This window comes from Grus americana, chromosome 25 (assembly GCF_028858705.1).
Source record: "Grus americana isolate bGruAme1 chromosome 25, bGruAme1.mat, whole genome shotgun sequence".
Taxonomy (NCBI): domain Eukaryota; kingdom Metazoa; phylum Chordata; class Aves; order Gruiformes; family Gruidae; genus Grus; species Grus americana.
Genome location: NC_072876.1, coordinates 4432040 through 4459105, shown reverse-complemented (window position 1 = coordinate 4459105; position 27066 = coordinate 4432040). Strand labels below are relative to the sequence as shown.

At 52.1% G+C, this 27066-nt stretch overlaps 1 protein-coding gene across 4 annotated transcripts in view; it reads right to left on the bottom strand.

The window, feature by feature from the left end:
• Positions 1–27066, bottom strand: part of PLXNA2 (plexin A2) — a 186963-nt gene that overhangs the window by 148635 nt on the left and 11262 nt on the right. For 3 of the 4 annotated variants that reach the window (XM_054803976.1, XM_054803974.1, XM_054803978.1), the window contains 2 exons: positions 6837–8091; positions 5030–5212 (listed from right to left, as the gene is read on the bottom strand). In XM_054803976.1, the coding sequence (XP_054659951.1) occupies positions 5030–5212; positions 6837–8024 (1371 nt within the window). In that variant the 5' untranslated portion in view covers positions 8025–8091. Of the gene's footprint in view, positions 1–5029; positions 5213–6836; positions 8092–22835; positions 22950–27066 lie in introns of those variants that run through there. The other variant, XM_054803977.1, reaches the window with a different exon arrangement.

Below are 27066 nucleotides of genomic sequence, written 5' to 3'. Positions count from 1 at the left end.
GCAGGCGAAGGTAGGCAAGGGACGGCGAGGCTGCAGGCTCCCACTGCAAGAACCGTGTTTCTCCTACAGCAGGCACAAACAGCGTGATGGTAAAATAATACATAGATGGTGCACTGTCAGACATAGAAGAGACATTTATTTATTCTTGATCACAAACAATGTCCTCCATTGACAAGCTGAATGAAGGGCACTTCACTGATTTATTAGATCTAATAAGAAACACACCTCTTGGGATGAAATACAAGATTGATTTTTAGTGGTGAGCCATGCTGCTATCCCAGCCACTGTGCTCAGTCTGACGAGATGAAACCAGGCATGCTCAGGGACAGACAGAGTAGAAACAGCATTGGGTGGGAGAAACAAATAGAAAGATTTGCACGAGGAAGAGGAGCTGAAGTAGAAACAAGGCTTGCAATAGCAGCCCTTCAAAATGAGGGTTACTCTTTTCTTCCTGCAATCCTTCTCTCTCCCACTACACGTCTACATATCTTAAGAGCAGCAAACTACTACTAGGACATTTAAGGGCAACTCCAGTACGGTTCTTGGGAAACCTCTGAGTCAGACCCTTCCCATGCATCTGCCTTTCAGAGGAGCCCCTCTAAATATAGCAAGTATAATTTTCACATCAGTCTCAGCATCTACCAGGCAAACCACATTAGCTGAGTTCCGTGGATGCCATTTTCCATCAGGAAAAAGACAACTAGCACAGCAGTGCTTAGCTTGAGGCCCTATTAATAGCAGTCCTAATTATATGGCTGCAAATTTAATTCCTAGCAATGATTAGTGTCAAAATCAAAGGCATCACACATCAATATTGATGGAATTGTATGAAACCCATAAACAGAACAAGCAAGTCGACACATCTCCCCCCAGCAGTTAGTTGCTGTTAACCGTTGCATTAATGTCTCCTCTAATTCTGCTCGGTGAAAGTTATTTTACTGCAGGAATCCACAATTCTGAATGATTACGTCTCTAACCTGATCCCCTTCCCCCTTGCTCCCCCAGCTACGAAGCTGAGACACTTTGGAAGGAGAGCTGGACCACCAAGCTGCAGGCAGACCTGCATCCCACCTACCCATGCTTTACCCAAAAAGTCATAGCGTCATCACCACGTTTGCTTTTCACCCACTGAGAGAAAACTGTTGAGGAACAGTAGTTCTCAAAACCAGCGGGATGCCGGGGAGCAGGCGGGGGCATCGCGGGGTGCAGCCATTTCGTACAGTACATGCCCCGAACGCACTGCGAGCACCGTGCCCGAGGCACGCCCCACATACAGGCAGGCTGCGATGAAAGGCAGCGGGTCGGCCGAGCCAGTGCTACGCGAGAGAATTCCCCCTCCAGCACCAGGCATTAATGGAGAACGGAACCATCGATTCATCCTTCTCCCTTCAATAGAAACCGAGGACACAGGAGGCACACACGTGTGTCACCGGCCGTGCGAGGAGCAGCTGACCGGTGCGGGTACAGCGGCAGGTACAAGCACATCCTCAACCCTGAACTCAAACCCTGACCCCAGCAAACGCCCTGGTTCCCCACAGGACAGATGCCAAGTTCACGGTCAACTGACTTATCTGATATTATTGACCTATTTGTCAGCAGCTCCGGCACCAACACACCTCCGGTGCAGCGCAGCTACGTCGGACTCACAGCGGGGCTGCGTGGACTCCGCGGGCGACCTGCCCAGGCTGCCGGCACCAGCCGGCCCCACGGGGCTCCAAAACCTGCAAAGCAAGCGGCGAGCTCAGCCCGGGAAAGCCGCCAGCCTCGCCACGGGGCTCCGCGCTGTCCCGAGCGGACAGAAAACTTCTCCTTTACATGTCAGCCAGTGCTGGCTGCTGAAAAGAGCAAAAAGAGACTTCAGATGTACCCAGGAAACAAGAGAAAGGGGTAGAGCTAGACAACACGGGGCTGTACCAGAAGAGTGCAGGCAGGGATGTCCGGGCAGGCAGGCAGGGGCTTGGGGACCTTCAGCATTCAGCTCGCTCGGAGGAGAGAGGCTGAAGCAGCAGCAGCCGCTCTCCTAGGGAACATCGCACCAGGCAGTTAGGTGAATAGCTAATGGGAAGAAGGACATCAGTGAGATAACGCAGCACTTTCAGTAATGAATTCTCACTGGGGAAGCACAGACAAATTTGAAAGATTTCAGAGCTGGCTCCCTGACTTCTTTCCTCCAGCTACACAAAAGTGTCTTTTTGAAACCCCAGACTGAGCCACCAGCTCGTTTCCAAAGTAAATCAATGGCTGTGGGAGAGGGAATAGGTGTGACGTGGCTTTCAGACGTTAATTGTGTAGGCAGATATGCAAGGTGGTGCGCTGGAGGAGACAAGGCGCCTATCTGTAAATCTCTGGCACTTACAGAGGTGCGTACATTTTTACCATCCTCATTTCACATATGGGGAAGAAGAGATATGGAAAGTTTTACAGCCCTGAGCATCCTGAGCACTCGCTGACTTTGAGACGTGTCTGGTCTTGGAACATGCACAAAAACAGGAGACAACCTGTTAACTTCCCACCGCAACGCCTCCTCTGCAGCGAGAGTCCCAAGAGCCCCACAGTTCAATGCAAAGCTGCTTCCTACGCTTCACGCGGCCTCTCTTAGGCCGTGTAAAAGATAATCCCACATGTCAAACGAGAAAAGATTTACTAAAGGTGTGGACGGGACTGCAAGATAGAGAAGAACAACATTCCCAGCCTCATGTAGCAGAGGACAGGACAGCGATCGCTCCAGCTAATGATAACAGGAGGCACGGGTCTCATCAGCCGCAGGCAACTCTGATACACGTTAAATAAGATGCCACGAAAAGGCTGACTGTAGTCAACGCCTGGAATGAACCCGCTGGAGAGATGAGCCAAGTTTCTTAGTGCCTGGTTACCACCGGCTCAAACACAGGTAAGACGTGAAGGATTCTTGCAGCCCTCCTTCCCACCTCCCCCAGTCCTGCGCAGCCGCCCGCCTCCGGACAGCAAAGCGGATGGGCGTGAATAGATTAACTTCGCATCAAAAAGGTAGGTGTTCGATGTGGAAAAGCACAAGGAATTAAACCGCTCTGGAGAGACTGCTTCTTCTGTAATCCTACATAATTCATGGGATGCACAGTAGATACCTAGTGTGCGGGCACAAACTGTTTGCTTTAACTGCCTCTAAATGAGGCACCTCCCCTATCCCCCCTCTCCAAAACACTGCAAACAGCAAGTACCAGACTGCATGGCTGGCTTGGCACTTGATAGCATATGCATTTGCAATATGTTGAGGGCGCCTCTTCCATCCATTTAGCTGGAAAAATCCCGGCGCGCCCATGTGCCACGGCGGGTGGGGTGGGCAGGGAGGAGAGGGGCTCTGCCCGCTCTCCCCCATGTTCAAAATCACCCCACTGCAACTCGAGAGGCACCAGGGAGGCACCTAATTTACTACTACTCAGCACTTGTAGAGTGCTGAATGAATATTAATGAACTGATATAATTAAAGCGATGCAGACATTCAAGTGTAGTAGCTGCCTGTCCTTGTATCTTCCTCGATAGATGAGGAAGAAATTCCCTGCTGCTTACAGACACGCACAAAAAAAATTAACAGCCTGCTGTTGATTACATTTGTTAACTCTTTCCCTGGTATGAAGAAGCAGGGTCTGCATTTAACGGGTTCACCTAATGCTGTCATTTATATTTTAGGTTAATTTGAAGGATCTCAGCTTTCCAGAGCAGCATCTCTAAGGCTGGTTTTGCTGGAGCTGGATCAGACTTCTGCACACACCCATGAGCTGGCTTCCAGGTGCAGCTCCAAATCTAAAGACCAACAGCAGGGACTCCCCTCCACTGACACACCCCAAGGCCATTTCCACACTCATTTTAAACATGGGGCTCCTGAGAGAGGACTAGTGAGGACCACGCACCAGACGTATGTCTCCGCCTGACCAGCCTTTGCACCCCACTTACTGAAGAGCGGTCCAGAGGAGCTGGGGGGGGAGGGGGGGGAAAAAATCACAGTTTGACTTCAAAATCCTAAAACCCAGCGGAGCCCTCCCACCCCCTGTGCTGGGGGAGGAAACCAGCAGGAGCATCTCTTTGCCCTGGGCAACCAGCCCCAGCGTTTGTGATGCAGAGGGTGAGGAATGTTATCCTCCAGGACTGATCAATCATCCAGCTGTCAGAGGGAAGAGCAGGAGGTAAGAGGCAGAGAGAAGCGTAGGACTTTGCCCTGAGGCTTCGTTTCCAAAAGCAGCCAAGTTAACCCATTCCTATCTCTCCACGACCAAACGTCCCGCCATCATCAGCAATTTTACCATCACCGAGAGCTAACTCGCTGTCTTCTACACAAGTTGCGGAAGGATTGCTGGGAAACAACTCAAAACTGCTGCAAGATTTCCATCAGGGTGTCAAAAAGGAGCAAAGATCCAAGACCTTAGATACAGCTTGCTGAGGTTCACTTGAACTCAGAAATTGCAAATCGAGCCCTCACTTGTCTCTAATCAGACTGGCCCAATATTGTCCTGATAATTTCTGCATCAGTCCCACAAATGCACACACCGCAGTTCACCGAATGATAACATGCAAAAAAACCCCAGACAAACAAGGTAACGCAGTAATACGCAGTGCGGGCAGTGCACGCACGAGCTGGCACGGCGCCAAAACCTGTATTGCCCTGCTGCTGAAGGAAATCTCTGGCTAGAAGCACAGCAAGGTGCCCTCAGCCCATGCAAGGGGATGCTCTGGAGCCGTAACGCTGCAGAGCAATGGGAACTGCGTAGCTTGCTTTGATCCCTTTTCCAGGACCAGGCTGCAGCAGTTTCTACTGCATCTTTCCCAAGGCTTGGCACTTCTCCACTTCAAAGAAACTGCAGCACTGATGGATGAACTTTGCCTCACCAAAGCAAAGCTCTCCGTGACCCAAACCCCGTGATTTTTGCTCCTGACTAGCTCCCAGTTTCATGCTGGGAAATATCTGTAAGACACAGCAGCAGCTACCTGCATCAGAGACTCCCAAGAGAGATGAGACATGGATCCTGGCTCTCCAAAGCCATGGAAATAAGCTTACCTTCTTCAGCTTGCCAGTCTTAGTCCCCACGAACACCACGCTGTAGCCATTGTAGACATAGGAAGCAACAGAAGTCATCCGGTCCCGGCTCGAGGTGAAGAGCGTCACCCCATCCACCGGCGTTGAGCCTCCCAGAGGCTGGTTGATGTCGAGCCCGCAGAAATTGTCATCAATGGGGACTGGCTGGAAAGACAAAGGTTTGGGACAGCTGTGAGTGAAACACAGAGCATGGGGCAGCCCCACACACCCGGGCTCACGTGGAGAGGAGCTGGCAGCGCTGGCAGCAGGGTGGGAGCTACCGCCGTGCCACCCCCTGCCCAGGGACCCTGCCAGCTTCAGCCACCTTCTGCAATGGCTTGTTCCCTTCACTGCCCAAGGCCAAGAGACTCTGCAGCTGCCACAAAATGTGTTTGGACAAGGCTGAGGAGGAACCTTAGGTCCAATAGACACTTCCACTCGTTTTCTAAATCTACGAGGTTTCTCATGGGTTTAGCCCCACTGCACGGCCACGCAGGAACTCTCTCCTCCACTGATTTCGCCTCCTCTCAACCCGATTTCCAGAGGTGCCGAGGAATATAAGCAGAAAGGTGCTCAGCATCCCCACATCAGCAAAGGCTTCCCTCGAAGACCACACCAGCCCTGCTGCTGACAGCTCACAGCGGTACCAGCGCTGCCGCGCGTGGGGCAGGACAGGCGCCGGTCAGTCACCGGCCAGAGGACAGCCAGACACGGCTGATCCCACGCCACGAGAGGGGAGCAGATGCTGCTGCACACTCCTGTGGGAGCAGCCACCTCCCTCTGGCACAAACAGCCCAGCTCCAGGGCAGAGTTAAACCTTCCCCGCGTGAACGTGGGGCCGGTGGGAAGCATCAGCCTGGCTGCCCTGGAAAGGGGATGACCACATGGGGAACAGTCTCTGGCAACGTGAACCACCCAAGCGCAGGAAGATGCGCTCCTGCTCCTCCCACTGCCCAGCCGTGTGCTTTCCTACAAGCCACCTCGCTGTGCCTCAGTTTCCTTTCTACAACGCAGGGAATACGGATGCTGCTTCTCCCTGGAACACCTCTTGCCACAAGTGAGGGAACACCGCTATGGCGGCAGCTACGTATTATTAAGTCGTATCAGCTGAGATTGCTTGAGTGAATTCCTACACGGCATAGGTGGTGGGGTGGGGACACGGGTGGCCGCTCGCCATCACACTGACTGCAGTCCACTTATTTCCCACAAGGGACATTAACTACCAAATGCTGAGGCACATCTAGTTGTAACTGCGATGGGATGACTCTCCCCTGTGCAAGCCAGCGCTCAAGCTTCTCTTCGCCTTCCTTCTTTCATTTCATTTCACCCATGTTTATCTCTTCCCAGCAGCCAAACTTAATATGCCTGGCAAAAGAAGGCCCCAGGGATTCTCAAGTCAGCCCAGGAACAATATGCATGTGAATCAAGATTAAAGAAATCAGCTGAATAAAAATACAGAAGACGCAACTGTCATTTGTATTTCTCTTGTTAGTTTGTTGATACCACCCTCCTGCTCGGGGAAGGGCGAGAGCCTTCCTCTGGCTGCCAGAGCCCCAGGTTGGAAGAGCAAACACTTCCAGCAAGCTGCATGCCTTTATTCATCTGCCCTAATGCTACCCCTTCCGTTCACTGTCATCACCAACTCTGATAACAACAGGGATTGAAGAGGAAAAGGACTACTATGTTCAGTGTTCAGGGAAGCTGAAAGATTGATCCGATTCCACAAGCTCATGTGCCATAGGGTCATGCTCTCGAGGGCCACCACGGCCAACAGCCAGAGCATCCTTACCGCTTTAGTGCACTGGACGTCCTTCCCCAGCAGCCAGTTGAGCTCCAGGTTGCCTTCCCCCTGGTAGCAGGACTGCAGGCGGTCCTTGATCTGAGCGTTGATGGTACGAATGGGGAAGACGCAGAGCGCAGAGTCATCGGGTGGCTGATGGTACTGCTTCTGTCCCTTGGAGAAAATGGCAAAGAGGACATCCTCCTGGGCCGTGATATTGAGGGACTTGGCCAGCACTTCTCCTGGTTTGGAGAGGTACGCTGCTTGCAGGAGGCGGTACTCTGTGTCCCCCTTGACGCAGCCAAAGGGCAGAGAGACGTAGGAGTGGAATTTGGGGTCATCTTTGCAGAGACGGACGATGCGAGACGTGTAAAAGAGATCGCTGGCAGAGTTGATGGAGACACCCTCTGGGGTCTCTGGCTGAACAGTCAAAAAATAGACAAAGTTGCCACTGGCAAAACCATAGATGTAGAAGATGTCAAAGTGCGAAACAAGGGCCAAGGTATCTGAGGGGATTTTGATGAGGGATGAGACAAAGTCACTGTGGAGCTCGTAATCCAACATTGCTGATGACTCTGGGTCCCGGGGAAGTTTGCGGCTGGAGAGGGTGGGGAAATAATCCTGCTTCCCATCCACCGCTGTGCCAATGAAGAGCTTCCCATCTTCACCTTCTGAGCGCACGATCACACCATACATTGTGCCCGTCTTGTTGACGCTGGAGAGGTAGTGCTCCTTTTTGTGCGAGGGCTCTACCAAGATGAAGAGGTCATCCAGGCGCAGCAGCTTGCAGACCCCCTGGTAGAGGCTGCCACAAGCCAGCAGCCGGTTCTCAGAGTAGTCAATGATCAGCAGCTTGTTGACATTGTTGGTGAGGGTGAGGATCTCACTGCATGGCTGGACGATGAGGGGTGGGTAGCAGGATTTATTGTCCTCCTCGGGACCGGTTTTATGAGCCACTAAAATGGTCAGGTTACCCGAAAGCTTGTAAACCCTGTTGATAGCTCCAACGTAGACTGCTCCAGTACCTTGGTGGACAGTCAGGTGGTTGAACGTCCAGTCCCGGTTCTCAGAGTGAAAAGTGCTGAACAAGGCATTGCTGGACACATTTCGGGAGAGAGATGCCAGGAAGAGACAGAGCAAAGCCACCGACCAGCCATCGGAGTCTGGTACCCGAGGCCAGTTCTTCCTCTGATCCATCCTGGGAAAGGCAAACTTCGTGTTCCCTGCGCGTGTCCTGTGCCCCAGCAATGTCCCTCACATGGTTCTGCGGAAAGAAAAGAAACACACAGAGCAAAGGATTAGATCCAGTGTGCCCTGCAGATAAAATTCAAAGGAGGCTTTCTAATTACACAGTCCTTGAGATAAAGTGAGGACATCTCTAAGCCCAACAAGAATTAAGCAGGTCTCCTAACTTATTTCTGAACAGTTCAGGCTTGATGTTTTGCCGCTTGGTTCAGCCTCTGTGTGTTAATTTGTTATGTGGTTTAGCTCTTTATAACGTACTCTGCTCAGCCATGAGAGGGGATAATCAGCTTCAGCCCAAGACAAAGCCCGCAGCTCACACACCCAACCATCAATCTGCAATCTTGGCTAAAAGGATGTCTCCTGCAGGGTATGTTGTTGGAAGCAACAGAGGAAATAAGAGGTGTTTTCTGCCTTTAAATGCTCTATGATTTAATTTGGAAACCTGAGGAAGAAGTCTCATGCGGGCAAGTTCATTGAGCATATACACACCAAAGCTGCCAGCATCTCCCCTCCACTCCTCCCCAGAGCCAGAAGTACCTCTGCAGGTGATTTTCAGGCAGAAACTTCTGCCTTCGCAAGGTACTTCACTGCTGAAAAGCGGCTGCCACCAGGGTGGGGGCACACGTTCAGCAACCAAACATTGCCAGCAGCACCCCATGCAGGGGAGGAACTACCAACCTGGGAGCCTTGGACAAATTTCCGGCTCTAACAGAACTTCCAGGTGATGATTCAAAGCTACATAAAGCGACAGCTTGGACACTGGGTCCAGAAGACTCGATGCCAACCAAATTTTCCATACAGCCTTGAACAGTCAGAAGTAGTCTCTCCTTCAACTGACGCGTTTTGACCCACATGGACAAGGCAAGGGAAGACTCAAGCTGGAGACCTCTGGCCAAAATCTATATGGAAAATGAGGCACGAAAGACAGCCAGGTTTGGTGGTTGTTTTGTTTTTGTGGGTGCTCCCAAAGCACCTAGACATCATTCAGGCCCAAGGGATGGCCGGAGCCCCGCTGACCCCCGGCCCCATCCTTCCCGCTCGCGCAGGCAGCTGTCAGGCTGAATTAGGAGTCACCAGGCTGGAACTTCCTTAGGAAGTGGGTGCTCGCATCCGAGAGGCTCCAGCTGTGTGAGGCATGTTTACATCAGAGCTTTCCATCCGCCCTTCCGGACAGTGTGCACGCACAGGCGGACACAGTAGCTGTTGAAGAGGACCCTTACAACCCTCTGCCTGCTCCACCTCATCACCTAGCGCCTCTGCTAGGATGGCAGACTCCCATAGCAAAAATATGAATGTTAAAGACAATCCAAATCCACACATTTCTATGTCTGTCTCATCTAAGGGGGGATCAGCTTGGACCACCCCAGGCAGGAGGTATCGGCTCCCACTCAACCCCAGTCTTCCAGCACCACCTCGGGCTCCCACAAAGCAGCTGGAAGCGATGCCAGCTGAGCACCCTGCAAGGCAGCAAGGACCCAGCTCAGCAGAGCAGCTCAGTGGAGCCATGGGGTCAGCAGAACAAGACTCTGAGGCAGGCACCACGTAAAGGCCCTGAGAGCATCCCCGCACCAGGGCTCTGCACCTCCCTTGTCACCACAGACATGCCTGGAGGTCACTGGATAGAGTCTCATCCTTGTTATCATCTCCAGACCCGACTGTGACTCGTACTCCTGGCTTGACCTCAGCCTTGCTCATCACCACAGATGTACCTGACCACCTGGACTCAGAAAACCATCACAAAGTTCTTTCTTCTAAATTATGTATTCGTTATGTACTCCAGGTTGGACGATCAAAGGAACTATTTCAGCCTGCCTTGCAAAGAGATGTTCTCCATCACCTCACAGCACCACTGGGTCACATCCTCAGCCTCTTCCCAGGGTCGGTGAGCCACCATTCCACCTGCCCTCTCTGTGAAGTCCCATCACGGCCACGCGAGCCCCAAGCACACACACCAGGGAGAAATTTGCACTCTTTGCAGGTTTGACTCTCCTCCCCTGCCCTGCGTACAAATGCAGGAGGCTGTTCCCTAGCATGGCCCATGCTCAGCTGTCCTCACCTGCGGGCAGCCACCGGTTTGATTGATGCTGATCCCCGTTTTGGTATTTAAAATAATTTCCACGCTGCTGGAAACCTACACTGAGCTCATAAGTGAGTGTCACCAAATGGCCGCTCTTTAGGCTTGTTAACGCCAGGAGCTGGAGACGGGTGTTGTCTGAAAGGTGACAAAGGAGCCCTGTCCCTGGGCTGCACGTCTCGCTGTCACTGACAAGACAGGAGAAAGAGAGCGGTAATGGGTTTCTCATTCTGCTCAGGGATACATTTCCCTGGCTGCTTGTTTCTTATTTCCAGTCTCTTAATTTCCACCTTTGGCTGAAGCAGTTTCTCTCTCTCCCAGCGAGGACACAGATGCTGCTGCATTTCTTATTATTGTTTGGATGACTGTGGCAGAAAGCAGCTGCCCACGCTGCCACAACAGCACTGGGTGACCTCCCCGGCTCTTCTCATTTCAATTTCTGAGTCAACATCCCAAACCTGCTCTCTGAATACAGAATCTTTCAAAAGGGCACAAATCAAACCGTTCCTGAGGATCTGCTCAGAGGAAGGCTCTCCACGCTGCCCGCCCACGCGAGGGCTGCTGGTGACCCACGGTGGCACCCACAACCTGATCACGGGCACCGGGATCCAAGAGCAGCTTCGCTCTTGGACAACGCAACAACGCAGCCTGAGACACCGAGACGTCTGCGTGTGGAGCACCAAAAATACTAAAGCCTACCTCAGTTTCCCATTCCCTGAGAAGAAGAGAAGCTTCTGGAGCAGAAAGCTCTGGTCCAAGGGAAGTCCAAACAGTGAAAGAGATTCTGCAGAGAATGGGGATGCTCTGCTGTAAACTCAGCGCACACAGTTTTCCCGAGCAGATTTCCAAATTTTTAAAAAGTTGTTTCATCGCAAAGTGAGAAAATAACAGTGCAAGCTAGAAATTAATAAATTTAAATAATTAAATTTTATATACATATGGGACAGTAGAAGCTCTTCACTGAGACCACGGCGGTTTCATATCTTTTCCAGCAACGTTTTCATTCAGAGACGGTACAAAAGCCAGTCTGGAGCTGTTGTGCGGCAGAGCTGTCAGCTGAAGCCTAACTTCCACGCGGTGCCTTACAGCGAGGGGTTTGCGGAGTATTTGTGAACAGTCACTGCCAAAGGCAAGAGAGATCATCCAGGAAGAAGAATCTGCGCTTTCAAACGTTATTTGAAGATGACAGAGCATGGCCATGAACTGACATCCTACCCGAACGAGCCAGGGGACGACGATCCATCCCCAGCTCCGTGGCAGCCCCCGCCAGCTCCCCGCTAGCCCAAGGCTTGGGTGGGGGGCAAGGCGTGGGTGCAGGACGCGGATTAAGCCGGTGCTCAGCGATACAGACATCAAACATCAACAGAAACCCACTGCACGCCCTACGGACGGGCTTGGGGATGGCCGAGCACGGCTGGGGAGTTAAACACCAGGGAAACAGGAGAGTGGGCGATTTTAACTCTGATCCTTAATACTATTTGACCATTAATTTTTCTTTTTTTTTTTTTTTTTTTTTTTTGGTGGAAGCGAGTTTAAAATACAGCCTTAAAAGCAATCTGAAGCTATTAGTAACGCAAGGTGAGAGAGAGAGTAAATTCAGGGACACAATATAAACCCAAGCAGCTGAAAGGCCTCAATTAGGCTGAAAGGAGTTATCTGGTATTTAAATAATTATTAGATTGAAGGAATAATCACAGGTCTGAGCCGATTTTTTTCCCCCACTGTCATCCTAATGGAGACTATAATATTATTATTCAAATGCCCATGATTCTCATTGAGGGGGGAAGAAAAAAGGGCTCATTTAATCTCCATGCGACAGGGCTTCAGGAGGCCCGATTAGTCATTTCTCTTAATTCAGCTGTCACTCACTCACGGGCAGCACAGTTTGTCATTAGTGGTGTTTTATGCACATTAAAAAAAGGCAAAAAAAGGAAAATTAAAGCAAAAACAAAAAGAGAATCTCCTGTGGAAAATGAGGGATCAAAGGACCAATTTTGATGTCACCAGCACGGCAGCTGCGTTTGCTTCGCGGTGCCAGTATCTTTTCTTTTGGGGTAGGGTTGGTCTTGTGAGCAGTAATTTATACACAGCCCCCGCCAGCACCACTCTGCCATCACCAACCACCTCCCCTCCATCAGGTCCTGCACGCCTGGGACACTCCATCCCCTCCCTCAATCCCTGCACGCCTGGGACACTCCATCCCCTCCATCAGGTCCTGCACACTTGGGACACTCCGTCCCCTCCCTCAACCCCTGCACGCCTGGGACGCTCCGTCCCCTCTGGAGGATGCAGCTCCTACAGCCCCGGCACCTCTCAGACACAGCAAACACACCTGCGCCGACCCCAGCATCCCCACCTCCGCCCTGCCAGCCCCAGCTCTCCGGACCCCAGCGCCAGGTGCTTTTCCCAGGCTGTCCCTGCATCGCTCCCGCCCTGGGGGTCCCCAAGCACCCCACAAAGGGGGAGCAGAGCAAGCCATAAAACCCACAGTGGTTTTTGTCCTAAGGCCACATGGGTTTGGAGAGTTGCCTCACAGAACGAAGCCTCCTGAGAAATAACTGAGCTGGCGGGGAGGAGGACAACGGGCCCATGATTGCTTTCTGAGCTGGAGGTGGATTCTGCCCTTTTTGCTTTTTATAGTCAAGAAAGATTCATTGCCGCGAGGCCGGGAGCAGGGAGATGGGCTGGCTCACGCTGCTGACCTCCCCTGCAGGTCACCGAGCTGTCAGAAATCCCCCAGAATTATCGAAAGGGTCACCAAAGGGCAGGCTACACTATATAAACTAAAATACAAGAACAAACCGTTTGGAACAACCTCACCCTTGCACCAGCCCGACCCTCTCTCTTTGCATTGGCTCCATATTGTATCTGCTAGCTGGAGTGAGGGGGGAAAAGCCAAAAGTTTGGCCATTTCTTCGTAGCAAGCGAGAACACATGTACCAGGTCTGCATCCCTCCTGGAGCCAATCGGGAATTTTTGTATGAAACATTTCCAACCATTAAAGCTGCCGTCGTGATTTATCCCCTCTGAAGAAGTGATGTTCAGGACATGTTTGTCAGCTACGGAGGAAGACCTTAAAATATTTAGTAGGATTTTGTTTTGGTTTAATTAGACAAAAGCTCTGAACCCAACTGATCTATGCTTCTCTGAGCTCTGGGACCTTTCCAGCCCGGATCGGAGCTCCGGGTCTCAGTCCTGCCTCCTCGGCTGAGCCGCAGCAGCCAGATGAGCCCCACGCTGCTGAATCCCCCCTTGCACACCCGCTGGCTCCAGTCCCTTCCCTGCTCTCAGTATCTTCACCTCTTTCTGCAGCAAGAGGAGCCTCGGCACGTTCGAGCCCCACGCACGCAGCGGATTTTCCCAGCCGTGCCGGAGCCCCAGCGCCCATCGCACACCGCAGCAGCGGCGCAGAGAAAGGGGCATTTTAAACCCAGGTAGCGTGCAACGACCAGCTCAATCATTTGCTTCAGTTTGACACCAGCTGAAGTCACTGGCAGCTTGATGTAAAGTAATTACAGTTTTGTAATACAAAGCACCGAGGAGGGCTCCTAGCACCTTTTCTTTGGTTTTTTGTGGGGTTTTTTGTTTGGTTTTCTGTTTGTTTTTGTGGTGTTGTTTTGGGTTGTTTGTTGTGGGTTTTTGGTTTTTTTTTTTTCTTTTTCAGACTATTTTGGCTCTAACAATAAGACCAAGTTGTAAATCACCAGTGAGGTGCCTGGCATCAGGTCCAAGGTTTCTGCAGAGGTTACTGAACCACAGGGATGACGAATACCAACCCTTTCCTAAAGCATAACTTGCAACACTGAACCCTTTGGGTATCAGGCTGAAAACCACCTTCACGCCTCACCCTTCGCTGCCCCTCGGCAGGGCCCGTCCCCGCTCCGCAGGGCTGCGCTGGCAGCCGCAGGCAGGAACCGCGCCGGGAGCTGCGTCCCCACTTCCCCGGAGCTGCTTATTCACCGGGATGGTATTTGACGGGCTCATCAGCTTTCTGAGAAAGAGTTAAGAGGGCAAAATACAGTATTGTGATTATTGCTTCCTCCAGGCCTGGGACAAGGAAGAGGAGGGGAAGAACGAAACCCAGCCGTGAAAAGGCATTTCCCTGATAACAAACACGATTGCATGAATTATGCACAAAATTTGTTCATATTGTCCAGACTTCAGATATTGTTTATACACCGCATACCGGATAAGCCACCTCTCCCCGCCATCTCCCTCTTGAGCACACATATCCCGACAGGTCTGGAGTAAAGAGGAACAGAAAACCCCAGGGAGAAACTCGCTGTAAGCCCCATCGTTGTAACTGCAATCTGGAGAGCACGGCGCAGCACCCTGACCCGTGGTCTGATGTTTGTCCCAGACAAGTCCTGTTACTCTTTGCCTCAGTTGTTCCACCTGTGAAATGGGGATAACGCTCTCATACATGAGGCACTCAGCCGTTCAGTCAATGGGAGACTCAAAAGGGAGTTCCCAGGCATAAACTGCTGTAGTAAAGTATGTGTAAGGGACTGGTTTAGCACTTCTTGGTGTGCCTCTGTTCATAAACTCCTCGAGCAGAGCTTGTTCAGCAGAGCAGGGCTTCTCTCCCCTGACAGTGGTGACGAGCAAACGTGGGCACAGCTACTTCTGACCCCCAAGGATGCTGAAACATCCCTGTGACACAGCAAGGAGGCCTTTCTTTAACACTGACAAAATCATCGCTGTCTCCAAGGGAGCACTGGCTCCTCTGGCAAATCTAAAGCAGGACCACAGCTGTGGCTCCGGCATGGCTTACATCCAGCTGTGCATTGCAGCTGGAGACATTTAACCCACCAACCTCAAAAGACATCCAGAAAAATTCATGATTAACCCAGGACACCTAGGTGGCAGAAATTAGACACCTTTTTCTTTCCCTGTGCTGATACTTGACACCTGCTATCTGAGAAACCCCAGCTGGCAGCTATTGAGCTTCAAGTACACTGCTGTGAAATAGCTTATAAATTACCTTGCATCAAGAGAGGTGCTGGGAAAGGGGGACTTTATTCACCACGCAGTCCCCGAGGACAGACCCAATGCTGGCGACACCACCATGCACTGGAGCACGGAGCAGAACAGACTCTTATTTTCCTGGCTGCACTGAAGTACGACACAAAGGGAAAATTTAACGTGACTTAAGTTTCATAGCTGGTTTATTCAAGTTTTGGGAAGTCTCAGTTTCATCCGAACTTGTGTAAACAGGTCACTGGCTTTGGATAACAGTAAATGATAAGAGTTTGTGGCCAGAAAGTTGTGATTCTGTAGTCTAGTCTCCTGTTGCAAGGAGCAGCCATAGTCATCATTCAAGAGATGTCTCTCTAAACTGTCCTTAGGGACCTCCAGAAACCGAGCCCACAACCCCTCCAGGCAATCGAGGTCAGTATGTCCCTTACAAAGTGCTTTTTCAAGTTTCTTACCCAAGTCCTGATGGACTGAGGTTTATCCACCCTTCTTCGCTGGCACACCTGAACATCATTTGGTTATTCATGGACTTCATTCCCAACAAAACAGAATTTAATGGATGCCCTTAGGTGCAAGCAGATTAAACAATGAAATGATTTGCCCAAGGCTAGTCAAAAGGTCCCAGTGGCAAAGCCAGGAGCTTTATCTCCTGAGCCTCGGCCCAGCACTCTCTCCCCAGGTGACATCCAGCTGCAGTTGAAGAGAACATCACAGTGCAGCACGAGGGAAGATCGCAGAGCGGCCACCGAACTGGAGGAGAAAAATAAGCAGCAGCTTCTCCTGGCCTCACTCCAAGTGCACCACAGGCAAGTGAAGAACCCCAGCTTCAAATTAAATGGGTCCCCAGCCACTCCATTAAACAGAAATCCTGAAACAGAAATCCTTTGGCTGTGCCAGCCCTGTACAGCAAGTGGTGTTCGTTATCCCCAACACTCCCTACGGCAGCCAGATGTATTTACACAGTAGCCACAGCGCTGTTACCTAAGTAAACCAGGAAATTGTACATTTGTTAAAATTAGGTTCTGAGATGCTGAATCCCCAACTGTGCAGCTATAGATTTCACTCAGCCAGCAGCGCTGAAATTATTAAGAGCACGCCACTGCCTGTGTGCACATTCAGGCACGTTTCCCCTTTCGGGAGGTGGTTACTGGTTAGGATGCTCCATGCCGCTCCAGAACGGGATTATCTTTTCCGATTACGAGCAATAACCACCAAGGCAAGCTTACACAGCCACAGGCCCTCGTGGTGTCCATCACTGCACCTGGGGAGGGTAGGGGTGGTACGGCACCAAACCGGGGCAGGAGCCATCGAGATGAGAAGCGGAGGAACGCGCAAAGGGAGAGGTTGATCCCCCGTGGGTGACCCGCACCATCGGCTCACTGCTTTGCTCCAGATTTCGGCTGCCACTCAGAATGCTAGCATTCGCACCGCAGAAGTGGAAGAAATTATTATCCGGGTACCGCCGTGGGATCACAAGGATTCGGAAAGGCAGAAGACAACTGAAAAAGCCCTTAAATTAACAACCAAACTGAAGCAGACAGGTTGATGCAGGAGAGAGCCACACAGCACTGAAGAACCCTTCAGGGACCATTAACCAGCCCTCGTCAGGCTTGTCTTAGTGGAAGTATGTGCTATGAACTGCAATCAACATCAGCTTTAGCAGCGACACAAGGAAGCGCCCTTACCTCTCCAAGGCTCTCTACACAGGGTTGCCTGCCCTTTTAAGTGCATCACTGGGGTGCCTGATGCAGTTTTTGAAAGTGTTTCAAGGTGCCTGAACCCTGGGAAACGTAAAGCATCTTCATTCCCTGCCCGGTCTGCTTCACCGAGCACGACAAGCAGCGACCATCGCAGAGCTCATAGCCACAGGGACAGTGGCTGGTTGACGGCAGGATCCCAGCGGGTCTCGTGCATCGGTGCCCGGGGGGCTCCCAGTGCTGGCAGCCAGGTGCCCCCAGCTGTGTGCTCAGAGCTCCAGCCAAGGACCCCAAAGCCTCCATCCCACCATCAACTGAACATCCTCTCCTACAGCACTTGGACATCAACGTCTACCCGAGAAAGTGGCTTCTTCCCATTCATCTCCTCCATGCTCCTCTGCCCTGCTTTTCAATTTCAGAGCTCTGGCAGATCAACTGATTAATTCAAGCCTGTTTAATAACCCTTCTGTTTAGATGAAACAAGCTGTCTTGTTTTCTTTATTTTTAACACTAACTCTTGTTTCTTTGCTAAGGATCCTTCTGTCATTTAAAAATTTCTCTCTGCAGCCAAGCTGACAATAGGATGGAGAAAGCATCTGCTTACGTCCACATCTGACATCAGCCAGCAGTTACCGCACGAGGCTAAAGAAGGACTGGACACCTCGATGGGTAAGAGCTCCTAAAATCCTCAGCTCGTCTTGCAAAATCATTAGCATCTCTCATTTGCTGTGGTAAATCCCTGTGTAGCTCAGACCACGGTGCAAACATGGGGACCACGGGGCCAGCTCCAGACAACGTGGGCAAGAGGAAAGGAGACACGGGAGCCGGAATGCCCAAACTCCTCACACAGCTCATCCACAGGGATCCACTGTGCTTCTCCACCCTGTTGCGGGTGGGAAACACGACTTGGAAAACCCGAAAGCCGTCACACTGCTGCAAGCTCTGCCCCGCGCTGCACCCCCGGCACAGCAATCGATTGGCAATGGTCAGGCGGGTGCGGAGCCCGGCAGCTGCTCCCACCACCACCGACCGGCCTCGCAGCAGCGCCGGCAGCCCTCTCCCCCCGCCCTGACCCCCAGCTTCACTTGCCGTCACCTGCTCTCCCATGGTGTCCTCACGCCAGAGGGTTCCGAGGCATCGGCTGGTTCAGCGTGACCGCTGCCCGGCAGAGCCTCCTCTCCCTCCCCACCCGCCGCCCCGTCCCGGCTGCAACCCCCAAGTGCTGTGCACAAAGAATAACAGACACACAGGGACCCGGCTCCCGATGGGAATGGGTTGGAGCCTCTCAGCTGTCTCCTGCCTCTTTGAATTTCAAAGCTGCACTTGTCTGTAGAGCAACTGAGTCATTTCCTTCCTATATCCAGCCTATCGGACTGGATCCAGCAGTGCCCGGAAAACAATAAATCCTTCAAGGACTTGTAAGGCCATATTTCACAGGAATGCAGCAAGCCTGCTTGGAGAGCTCCTCACACACCCTTTAATTCAAGACTCCTCCGTGGAAGCTGTCTCGCCCTGGCCCCAGCACCATCCGAGCACAGCAGTGGTCCCCATCCCTGCCGCTCCCGCATCCCAGGGCAGCACAGGGGCACTGCAGAAACCCAAGCGTGGACCAGCACTGCGACCCGCGCAGGTCAGCACCGCCTCACCACCCCAACCACATGCACCACTGAGGGGCTGATGGGTTAAAAACCAATAATGAAGTTTCCTTGATTCCATAAAACATACAGAGGATCTAGGAGGAAGAGAAGCTACAGCTGAATTTGTAGCAGGACGTCACCAATGCTTTGGCAGACCGAAGGAAGGCTGCAGCCGCAAACGAGTTTGCTCTACAAAATACAACAGAGCAAAACAACGTGCAAGAACCAGTGCAGGTTGTAAAAAAACTTTCGGTTGGTTCAATTTTATAAGTGTCTCCTTTAGAACCACAAATTGGTCTTCCAGATCCACAAAACATTTCTATCAAGCTCGTGAGGATTGTGGGGAGCAAAGACAAAACTCAATGATTTTGAGCTATCTATGGCCCAAAAGCTGCAGAACTTCCACTGAAACAACAGAGGTGAGATGCTTGATCAAAAAGAAACTCTCAAATTTGAGTTTCCACCCAGCTCTGAGCAAAACCCGTGCATTTTCCAGGATCACTTCAGTGCGGCTTCCATTGTCTTTTTAGATGCCAGAAGCAAAGCCCAACAGACTTACATTAAGATGCATAACACCGTTAACCAAATGATGCCACATACATGAAAAAAACTAAATGACAAGGAAATTAATAGTATATCCTCTTCAGCAACAAGATGGCTAAAGCAGATAATCTGCCAAAGTGTCATGTTTATAATGGAAATTCGCAGAGAACATAACAGCAATTGTCAGGGATGAACAAATGAGTCAATATTTTGCTTTTTCTCATGTTAAAATTTGCACTGTTTGCGAGAAAAATACTCTTTTTTTAAAAGCTTGGGACAAGAAGGAGATTCAGCCAAAATTGTTTGGGTTTCAATAGGTCTTTGCAGCTCACGTAAAGGACAGCGTGGGAGCAGGCGCTGGCAGGGAAGGTGAGCTGCCCAAAGCCCTGTGCCAGCAGGACTCGCACCCAGGGAGACCGTACCTATCCTTAAAAGTAAATTAGATCTCATATCAATAGGACTGACATATAGCTCTTTTCATACAAGTCTGCAAGGAGACGAAGGTTAAAAAAAACCCCAAAACATATTGCTGAATTCACACTCAGAAGTGAAAAACTCCATCTGCAGAGTCAGTCCCATCCCACCCAACTTGTCACTCCTGAGGTTAAGCCTCCCGCTGACCCAGTACCCTGGGCAGGGCTTATTTTTTTTAAACAAGTTATACAACATCCTTGGAAGTCCTTAAAAGAGACTCTGCTTTTGTTTCTTGCTGAGAATTTGTTCTAGCACTCCCCAGCTCAGCCCAAGACAAGTTGTGGCCACCTCCAAGTCGGAAAATTTATTTGGTGGAACCGATGGAACAGATTTGCCCCCGTCACACAATCTGTGCCTTGAAAAGCCAAGTTACGCAAGCACTTGTACCAGCACCTTATTATATCCCAGCGGACAAGCAAAGGGGCTCCTGCCTCTTTCTTCCAGTGAACCCAGAGTGCTTGCCCATGCTCCTTGGTTGCTATGAGATTTTAAAGACAGCCTAAACCTCTTACCACCAAATGGGCCTTTAACACAATTCCTGCTCCACAAGGCTCCTCATCTGCCAGTCGAGCCAAACACACCACAGCCCACTGATCAGAGAAGGGCTGAGCACTGACGCTGTAATTAACTCCTTACGAACTGCAGAGAAAACTTTACAACTAGGAGAGAAAGAGCCTGCAGTGAACCTTTTGGTGTCTCAGCCAAATAGATTCCTTACTGGGGATGTTTTTCAGCTGGCCCTTCCAGCTTCTGTAACACAACAGGTGATGCCTCCATAACACTAAACTCATTTGGAAATACAGAGGGGCAGACATCAAAAGTCAGAATTTTTAGAAGGTTTAGGGCAAACACAGAAGCATTTCTCATTCCAAGGTGGACTTTGAGAAGCTCTTGCTCCCAATGTGCTTACTCCAGATTTTGAGAAGAGCTTTTTCCCCTCCCGTAAGTACATAAGCAACATCTTTGGAAAGCACTCAATGCACAACAGACTCAGAAAAACCCCCAAGGAAAACCAGCCCTCACCTGGCAGCCTGACCATGGCAAGCAGTCTTGCCTTTCCGGCTGCCCCACATCTCCCAGAGCCAGTGGCTGAACGGAGGGATTTGGGCATCTTCCTTCTCACTCGTGCCCTCCCCTCAGCATCGACACTTCATAAAACAAAAACAGCAGAAGAAATGTTTGGGGGCTGCAGCAGTACAGGTGCAGTTTGTACCCACGTGCAGTGACAAACCAGCGCTCCCCTGTGCCCGTGCGAATTCCGATAAAGCAGGTATCTACTACAACCGCACAGCAAAACTCAGGATAACCGCGATGCTTAGGGTATGCGGAGTCCCACCCCGCTGTCCCCTGAATCACACAGAGTCACCAGCAGTATCTTAGGAGCAGGAACGAAACTCCGAGTTCGGGGTTTGCTGCTGGGACCCCGCTGTGCTCCTACACCAGTCGGAGCTGCAACACCCCAACCACGCTCGGCCCCTCCGGACACCCAGGAGGGCGGGAGCTCCCATGTTTTAGTTTCAGTGCAGATTTAAAACCTGTGAGATGGCAAATCTTCAGCATAAGAATAACGTAGCCAGTTAGGAAGCTTACAGGCATGCTCCCTTTTCCTCCCCACCCCACCTCTTTGCACTTCCATTAAAAATGAAAAGGAAATTCACAGGCTACTTTTTTTTTTTGTTTAAATAACATTACAGGCTGTGACATAAACCAGCAAAGGCAGGAAATATGATCATGAGGGCAGTGCTCCATCCTCTGCTCCTGTCACTGCGACTTTTTGGGGACTTGGCAAATGAATGAGTAAAGGAGACAGCCTGCGTGTTTTATGGAGTTGAACTGTAACATCCCTGTTAAGCAGCCAACTTACCATTTCTCTGCTCTGACATCAATAAATCTACCCAGCCACGGGGAACAAAGCTCTTCACATCAACTGGCTACACGTGAATCCCTCGTATTTGACTACCTGGGCAAGCAACCAGCCCGCTGTGCTCTGCCGATGCTTTTGCGATATTCTCAAAGAGGTGGGAAATGCCCGTTTCAGTAACGGGACTGGGGAAGGTTTAACCCTGCTTCCGACGCACACACCTTCGTTGCAGCACCTACTTCCCCAACAGCCAATTCCCAGAGCCTCAGCTTCCCACTCCTGGGGGGCGGAACGGCCACTTTGAGATATAAAGAAAATCTTGACAAGGCAAACTCTGAACGCCCAGCAATCGGGAAGCAAATAAAAAGAATTCAAAGCCTCTGTTTTAATTGTTATAATTAATCTCAAAACCTTGGAGCTCAAACTCGCTTTTTGGAAGCTCATTCCCAGGTTAACAAACCAAAGCAGCGTTAAGCGTGAACACCGAGGAAAACCCCTGCAACGCCTCCAAATCTCTGCCCTTCTCTCGCTGGATGCCCAGTTTCCTCCACCACCTCCAGCGTGCCACACGCGAGGGATCGCTCCGAGCTCTCTCTTACCGATGACATGAAACCGCTACAGAAGAAAAACTGCACATAAATCTCTCCGGGATGCATTTGTTCCCAGGCTCACTGAGCCTGGAAATAACACGAGGAACTTGTTCCACGCTGAGTCAGGGTCTAGCGATGGCTCCTCGACCAGCCGCGGTGGATCCGCTTCCTTCCCGGCGCGCGTCACGGGCGGCAGAGCAAGCAACAGCCCAGCGCTGCCCCAGAGGTTTCCTGTTTTCCCCAGTGCCGTGCAGCTTCCCGAGACACGGTACAGGGAAATGGGGCTCCGGAGCCTGACACCGAGCTGCTGCAGGAATTAAAACCACTGTTTTTCAAATGCTGTTAAAAGCCAGCCAGGAGTTGAAAGCAAAATAAGCCATTTCCTTTAACCTTCTCCGTCGTGGCCTCTCCATGGACTAACACTCCCCCGTCCCACCAGCCCATCACTGGGAAAATGGAGTAAGATTTGCCTGTGTATCCCAAGGGCTTCCCCCCACACCTGCCCCACACATCCCCGCACTCCCATTGCTGAGCCCAACACCCCAGTCGAGGCCACGGCAGGTGGGAGCTGCTGGCCCAGCCCTGGGGGAGCCCTCCCGGCCCCCCCAAGTCACGACAGAGAAGCAGAGGCCGGGTCCACGCTCAGCTCTGCCTGCACCCACTCCTCCGAACAGCCTCCTGCTCACAGAGATTTTTTGCTGCTGTAACTGTTTCCACAGAGGCTTCTGCAAGAGCTGAACCACCATAAAACAGCACCTCCCCTTGCTCCCACCAGCATCGGTGGCCACGGCTGGGCTCTGAGCCCAGCTTTGCTGTTATGTGGCACCGGCACCCACTGGGAGAGCCCGTGCTGCTCCCAGGAGCAGCTCCCCACTGAGCCCGAGCAAAGGCTGCTCTAACATCCACTTACCACGCTCGGGAGGAGGCTCAGCCTCGGCGGCAGCCAGGAAGGACACTGCCCTTCCCGTCCAGCTCCCAGCCGCAAGGCGCCGGGTTCAGGCTCCAGTACGTTGAGCCCCTGCCGCGCTCCGAGCACAGCCCCAAGCCCCCTCCTCGGCGGCACAGCCCCGGGTCAGCCGGCGGCTCTGTTAATGAGCCCTGAGAAAGGAGCAGCGGCAGCGGGAGGAGGCAAGGTGAGAGGTCAGTGTAATATTTACTCAGACGTCACCTTTCACTTTTATGAAGCGGGGAAGTGGTGCTGGAGCTTGAAAAGGGCTGCGAGGGATGTTCCTGCCTGGGAAGCCGCTGTCACACCAAGCACAACACACAGCCGGCTCCGGAGAGCCAGGGACGTGAGTCCTCCATCGGACCCCCAGACCCCCACCAAAACCACACACGGCTGGGGACGGGCTCTGGGCTCTTCCCACCACTGCTGCCATCTGCCCCATCAGAAGGGCGGAGGGAACGGCCAGGGTAGGCAGGAGCTCTGAAGAGCAAAGAGCCTCTCCGGGTCCCCTGTGCTTCAGGAGATGCCCAGCCAGGCTGGAGCCCATCACACAACAGGGCTGTCCCTCCACACCGTGATTTTAAGGAACCCAGAGGAGACAAGGTGCACAGTGCAGGGAGCTCAGCTAGAAATGCGTCAGCTGGATAACAGAATTTCCTCAGCAGAATTGTTTCTTGGAAGAACTGTCTCCTCTGCCAAGTGGAGAGATGGTACTGAGCGTGCCTCCCAGCACGGAGCTTTGCCAACGCAGCCCCACGCTGCAGGCAGGGCTGGTCCCGGGACAGGGATGGTGCAGGGAGGCATGGTGCAGGCAGGGACGGCCCCGCTGCTGGGTGCCAGGCAAGGAAGAGCAGCACTCGCTGCTGCCCTGGCTCGCAGGGCTCTCCCAGGCTCGCTATCACTCTTGCCTTTTGAGATGATCTGGACTTTTTTTTTCTTTTTTATAATGTGACTCTGATGCCTTTTATCTCCTGCTCTGAACGTAATTTTAGCCCAGGCAAAGCAGGATTAAATTTTCATAGCATGATACATTTATCTCACTTTTCATTCCCCCCCATCACCACCTCCCAGGTCGGTTTCACCCAAACAGAAGCAGCGATTACAATGAGAAACATGAGATGGGCTCTGTCCGATGATAACGGAGGGGAGGGAACCTCTTTCCCAGCACCCTGTCCCTAGCAGCACCCCGGTACCCAATGCCAGGCTGACAGCATCACTCGGGCCCTCTGAAATGCACAGGTGGACCAGAATTCAGACTGAAAACCCAGCAGACAACACGCAGCAGATCAGGTACATCACTGACATATGTTGCTCTCGTGTGTTTGGTAAACTTGGGCTTTCTTGGTAAAGTCCTGCTAAGAGCAGCCTTGCCCCCAGCCAAGCAGCGCCCAGCGCTTGGGTTTGGACCACAGCGGGCAGAGGAGCCACAAGCCACGCCGGGGAGCCACGCTTTCCTGGACAAGGAGCAGGGAGAGGCAGCCACAGCCTGCCTCAGGTGGGAATGTCTGAAAAGCACCAAAATCCTCCTGCCCGCCCCCCCCCCCCCCCCCCAAAATGCTGTGTTCAGTAAAGCACCGGTCAGACTCACAGCACCTGGAACCCACGTTCCTCGGCCGAGGGACCGGGGCTCCAACGCCAGCCAGAAGCTGCATTTCAGTGCAGCTTTGCCAGTTGCTGGTTTTATGTTCATTTTGCAGTTGGGCTCCGCCAGCCTGATCCGGAGGATCCCCTCTAGCGGGATGAGGAGGAATTTCAAGCCCACATCCCACTCCCATCTCCTCCCCAGCTCTCTCTGTACCAGCCGCTGGCTGGCCCTGCTGCCCAGGGTGGGCGGTGGGCTGCAGCGGGGAGCTGGCTCACAAATTGCTCGCCCCGCTTTGCCAGAGCCATTCGGGGCGCAGACAAACCCAGGCAGGTTCTGGGGAGGCGGCGCAGACAGAAAGACAGCAGCAACCATCAAGGATAAATCCCCTTCACGGCAGCAAAGCGGGGATGACTTCCATCAGCAAAACATTTACCTTTGCCAATAACGCACCACCTGCACCCCGTGCCTCACCAGCAAGCCCGGGCGCTCGCTGCAGAAAGCGGGCTGGAGGCGTCGCGGCCGCCCCACAACCAGGTTGGCGTGACAGCACATGGGGGGCCCGGCGCGAGGCACCCGGCGGGCACGCTCGCAGCCCATCTCCCTCGCCAGCACTAACCCACACAGCAAATACATATATTTTCACTGCAGAGAAAGAATCTGAACACAAGCCCCAGGCAGCCGCCTCTGCCGCCTAAGGACAGCACGCTGCCCTCAATTCTGCTTTTGTTCCCGCTTTGCTTTTCATCCCGGAGGCTCCCTCTGCACCACTTTTGCAGACAAAGAGCTCGTGGCCTCCTCAGACCAAAACGCCTTCAAGTCTCGCACAGCCAAGCCGTGCCCTCGACCCGCGCCGTGCCCCGGGAGGGTGGGCACCCAATTAGCAGAGCTAAGGAGGTAACGCACAGGATGCTCTTGGTGATAAAGATGCATCAGATCCAGCCAGCGGCATTTGTGGCTCCAGGAAGAACTTGGTAGCACCTTTTCCCCCCTGGGTTCCCCCCTTGCCCTCCCCTTCGCTGTTGTGGCGGTGGCCTCCTAGCCAAGCTGGTTAAGAGATTAACACTCTAAAAACCACATTTACTCTAATTAGCCATGAAATCTTTGTAACTAAGTGAAAAAATGTTTCCCTTGAGGGATTTTTGTCCATTCATCACTGTTTGAATTGCCAGGGAGAGAGAAGGGGGGGAAAAAAGGAGAAAAGAGGGGGAAAGAGAGAAAAAAACCTCAGATCTAATGAATTAATAGCAGAATGCCCTGAGGGAGCAGCGGGCTCCTACAAAACACGGGCACCTCAAAGGGGGCTTTTCACAGGCTCGCCGAGGGGACGCTTCTGAATTATTTCGAGTTAACAGACTGTAACACAATGCTCCGCTCCCCGTACGAGCTGGGCAGCTTGGCCAGCGTGCTGCGCGCCTCCCTTCCCTTCCGCAGGGACGGACAGACGGACACCGCGTGCGGACAGCTGGGGGGACGGGGCTCTGCTGGCAGCACCGCCAGTGCCCCCCAGTTGCTGTTTTACTGGGGAAAACATTTCAGAAAGAGTTGGGGGGGGGGGGGGGGCAGAGAATCTTGCCACAACTTAGGCCCATAAATATTTCATATCGCTGGAATAAGAACGATTATATTCCTGCCAGCACTTTTCTTGTGTATTTTAAATGTGTCACCGCCTTCTACTTTCTCCCCCGTTTGTGTTTCTTGTAACAGGCCCATGAAATAAAGATTAGCTGAATAATCAAGAGTGTTTAGAAATGTGAAGGGGCCTGTCTCAGGAGCACTGCATGCTCAGGTTCATCTTTTTTTTTTTTTTCCCTCTTTTTAAGGATGCCAAACACAGATGGGGGAGCGCAGTTTTCACACGCTGTAAGAGGCGGGCTGGAGCAGGAGCGAGCGCGGCGCCTGAGCGTGCAGGGACGAGGCGAACAGAGAGCACACGCTTCCCCGTCAAAAATGACAGCCTCAACGCCATGCAGAAGAGGGGGGCACTCTCCCCCATTACATATTTATTGTTCAAACTGCAGAGGGGCCAATTAAAACAGCTTGATCACTGCCACGTTCAAACAGACGTGTAGATGCTCAGAGAAGCGGGATGAGAGAGGCAGGTGTACGCTTTCCCGTTGCCATACAGCGCGGTCCGCTCTTCTGGGAGTCACTAAAACAACCTCAGCTGAACAAAGGTACTTCTGAGACGCAGCCCAGCTCCCACAGGAAAGCATCACGTTGACACCAAACAGTGAGCACAGCTTTCCACCTTAAGCCTTCTTGCCACATGCCCCGTGCAATTTCTGCACGTTAGCCTTTGCTTTCTTTCCTAGCTCAATTCTTCGTATAAGCTGCCCACGGCACGAGACAGTCCGCACCGACATCTGCCCTAGCTTTTGGGCAATCATTCCGAGACCTGCTCCAGACTCCCACATTTAGCTGCAACAGGAGTTCCCAAAGTAAGTTCTGGAAAGTCTTATAGTTAAGTTAGAGATCTCGGGAAGATACTGCAAATCACATGTTTCCCCGAGACACCACAGGGTCTGCTCAGCAAACTGCTCCAAATGTCATTTCCATTTAGCTGCTTTGCAAGCCAATTTGTCACATACTAATGCAATTTGCTGAAGAGAG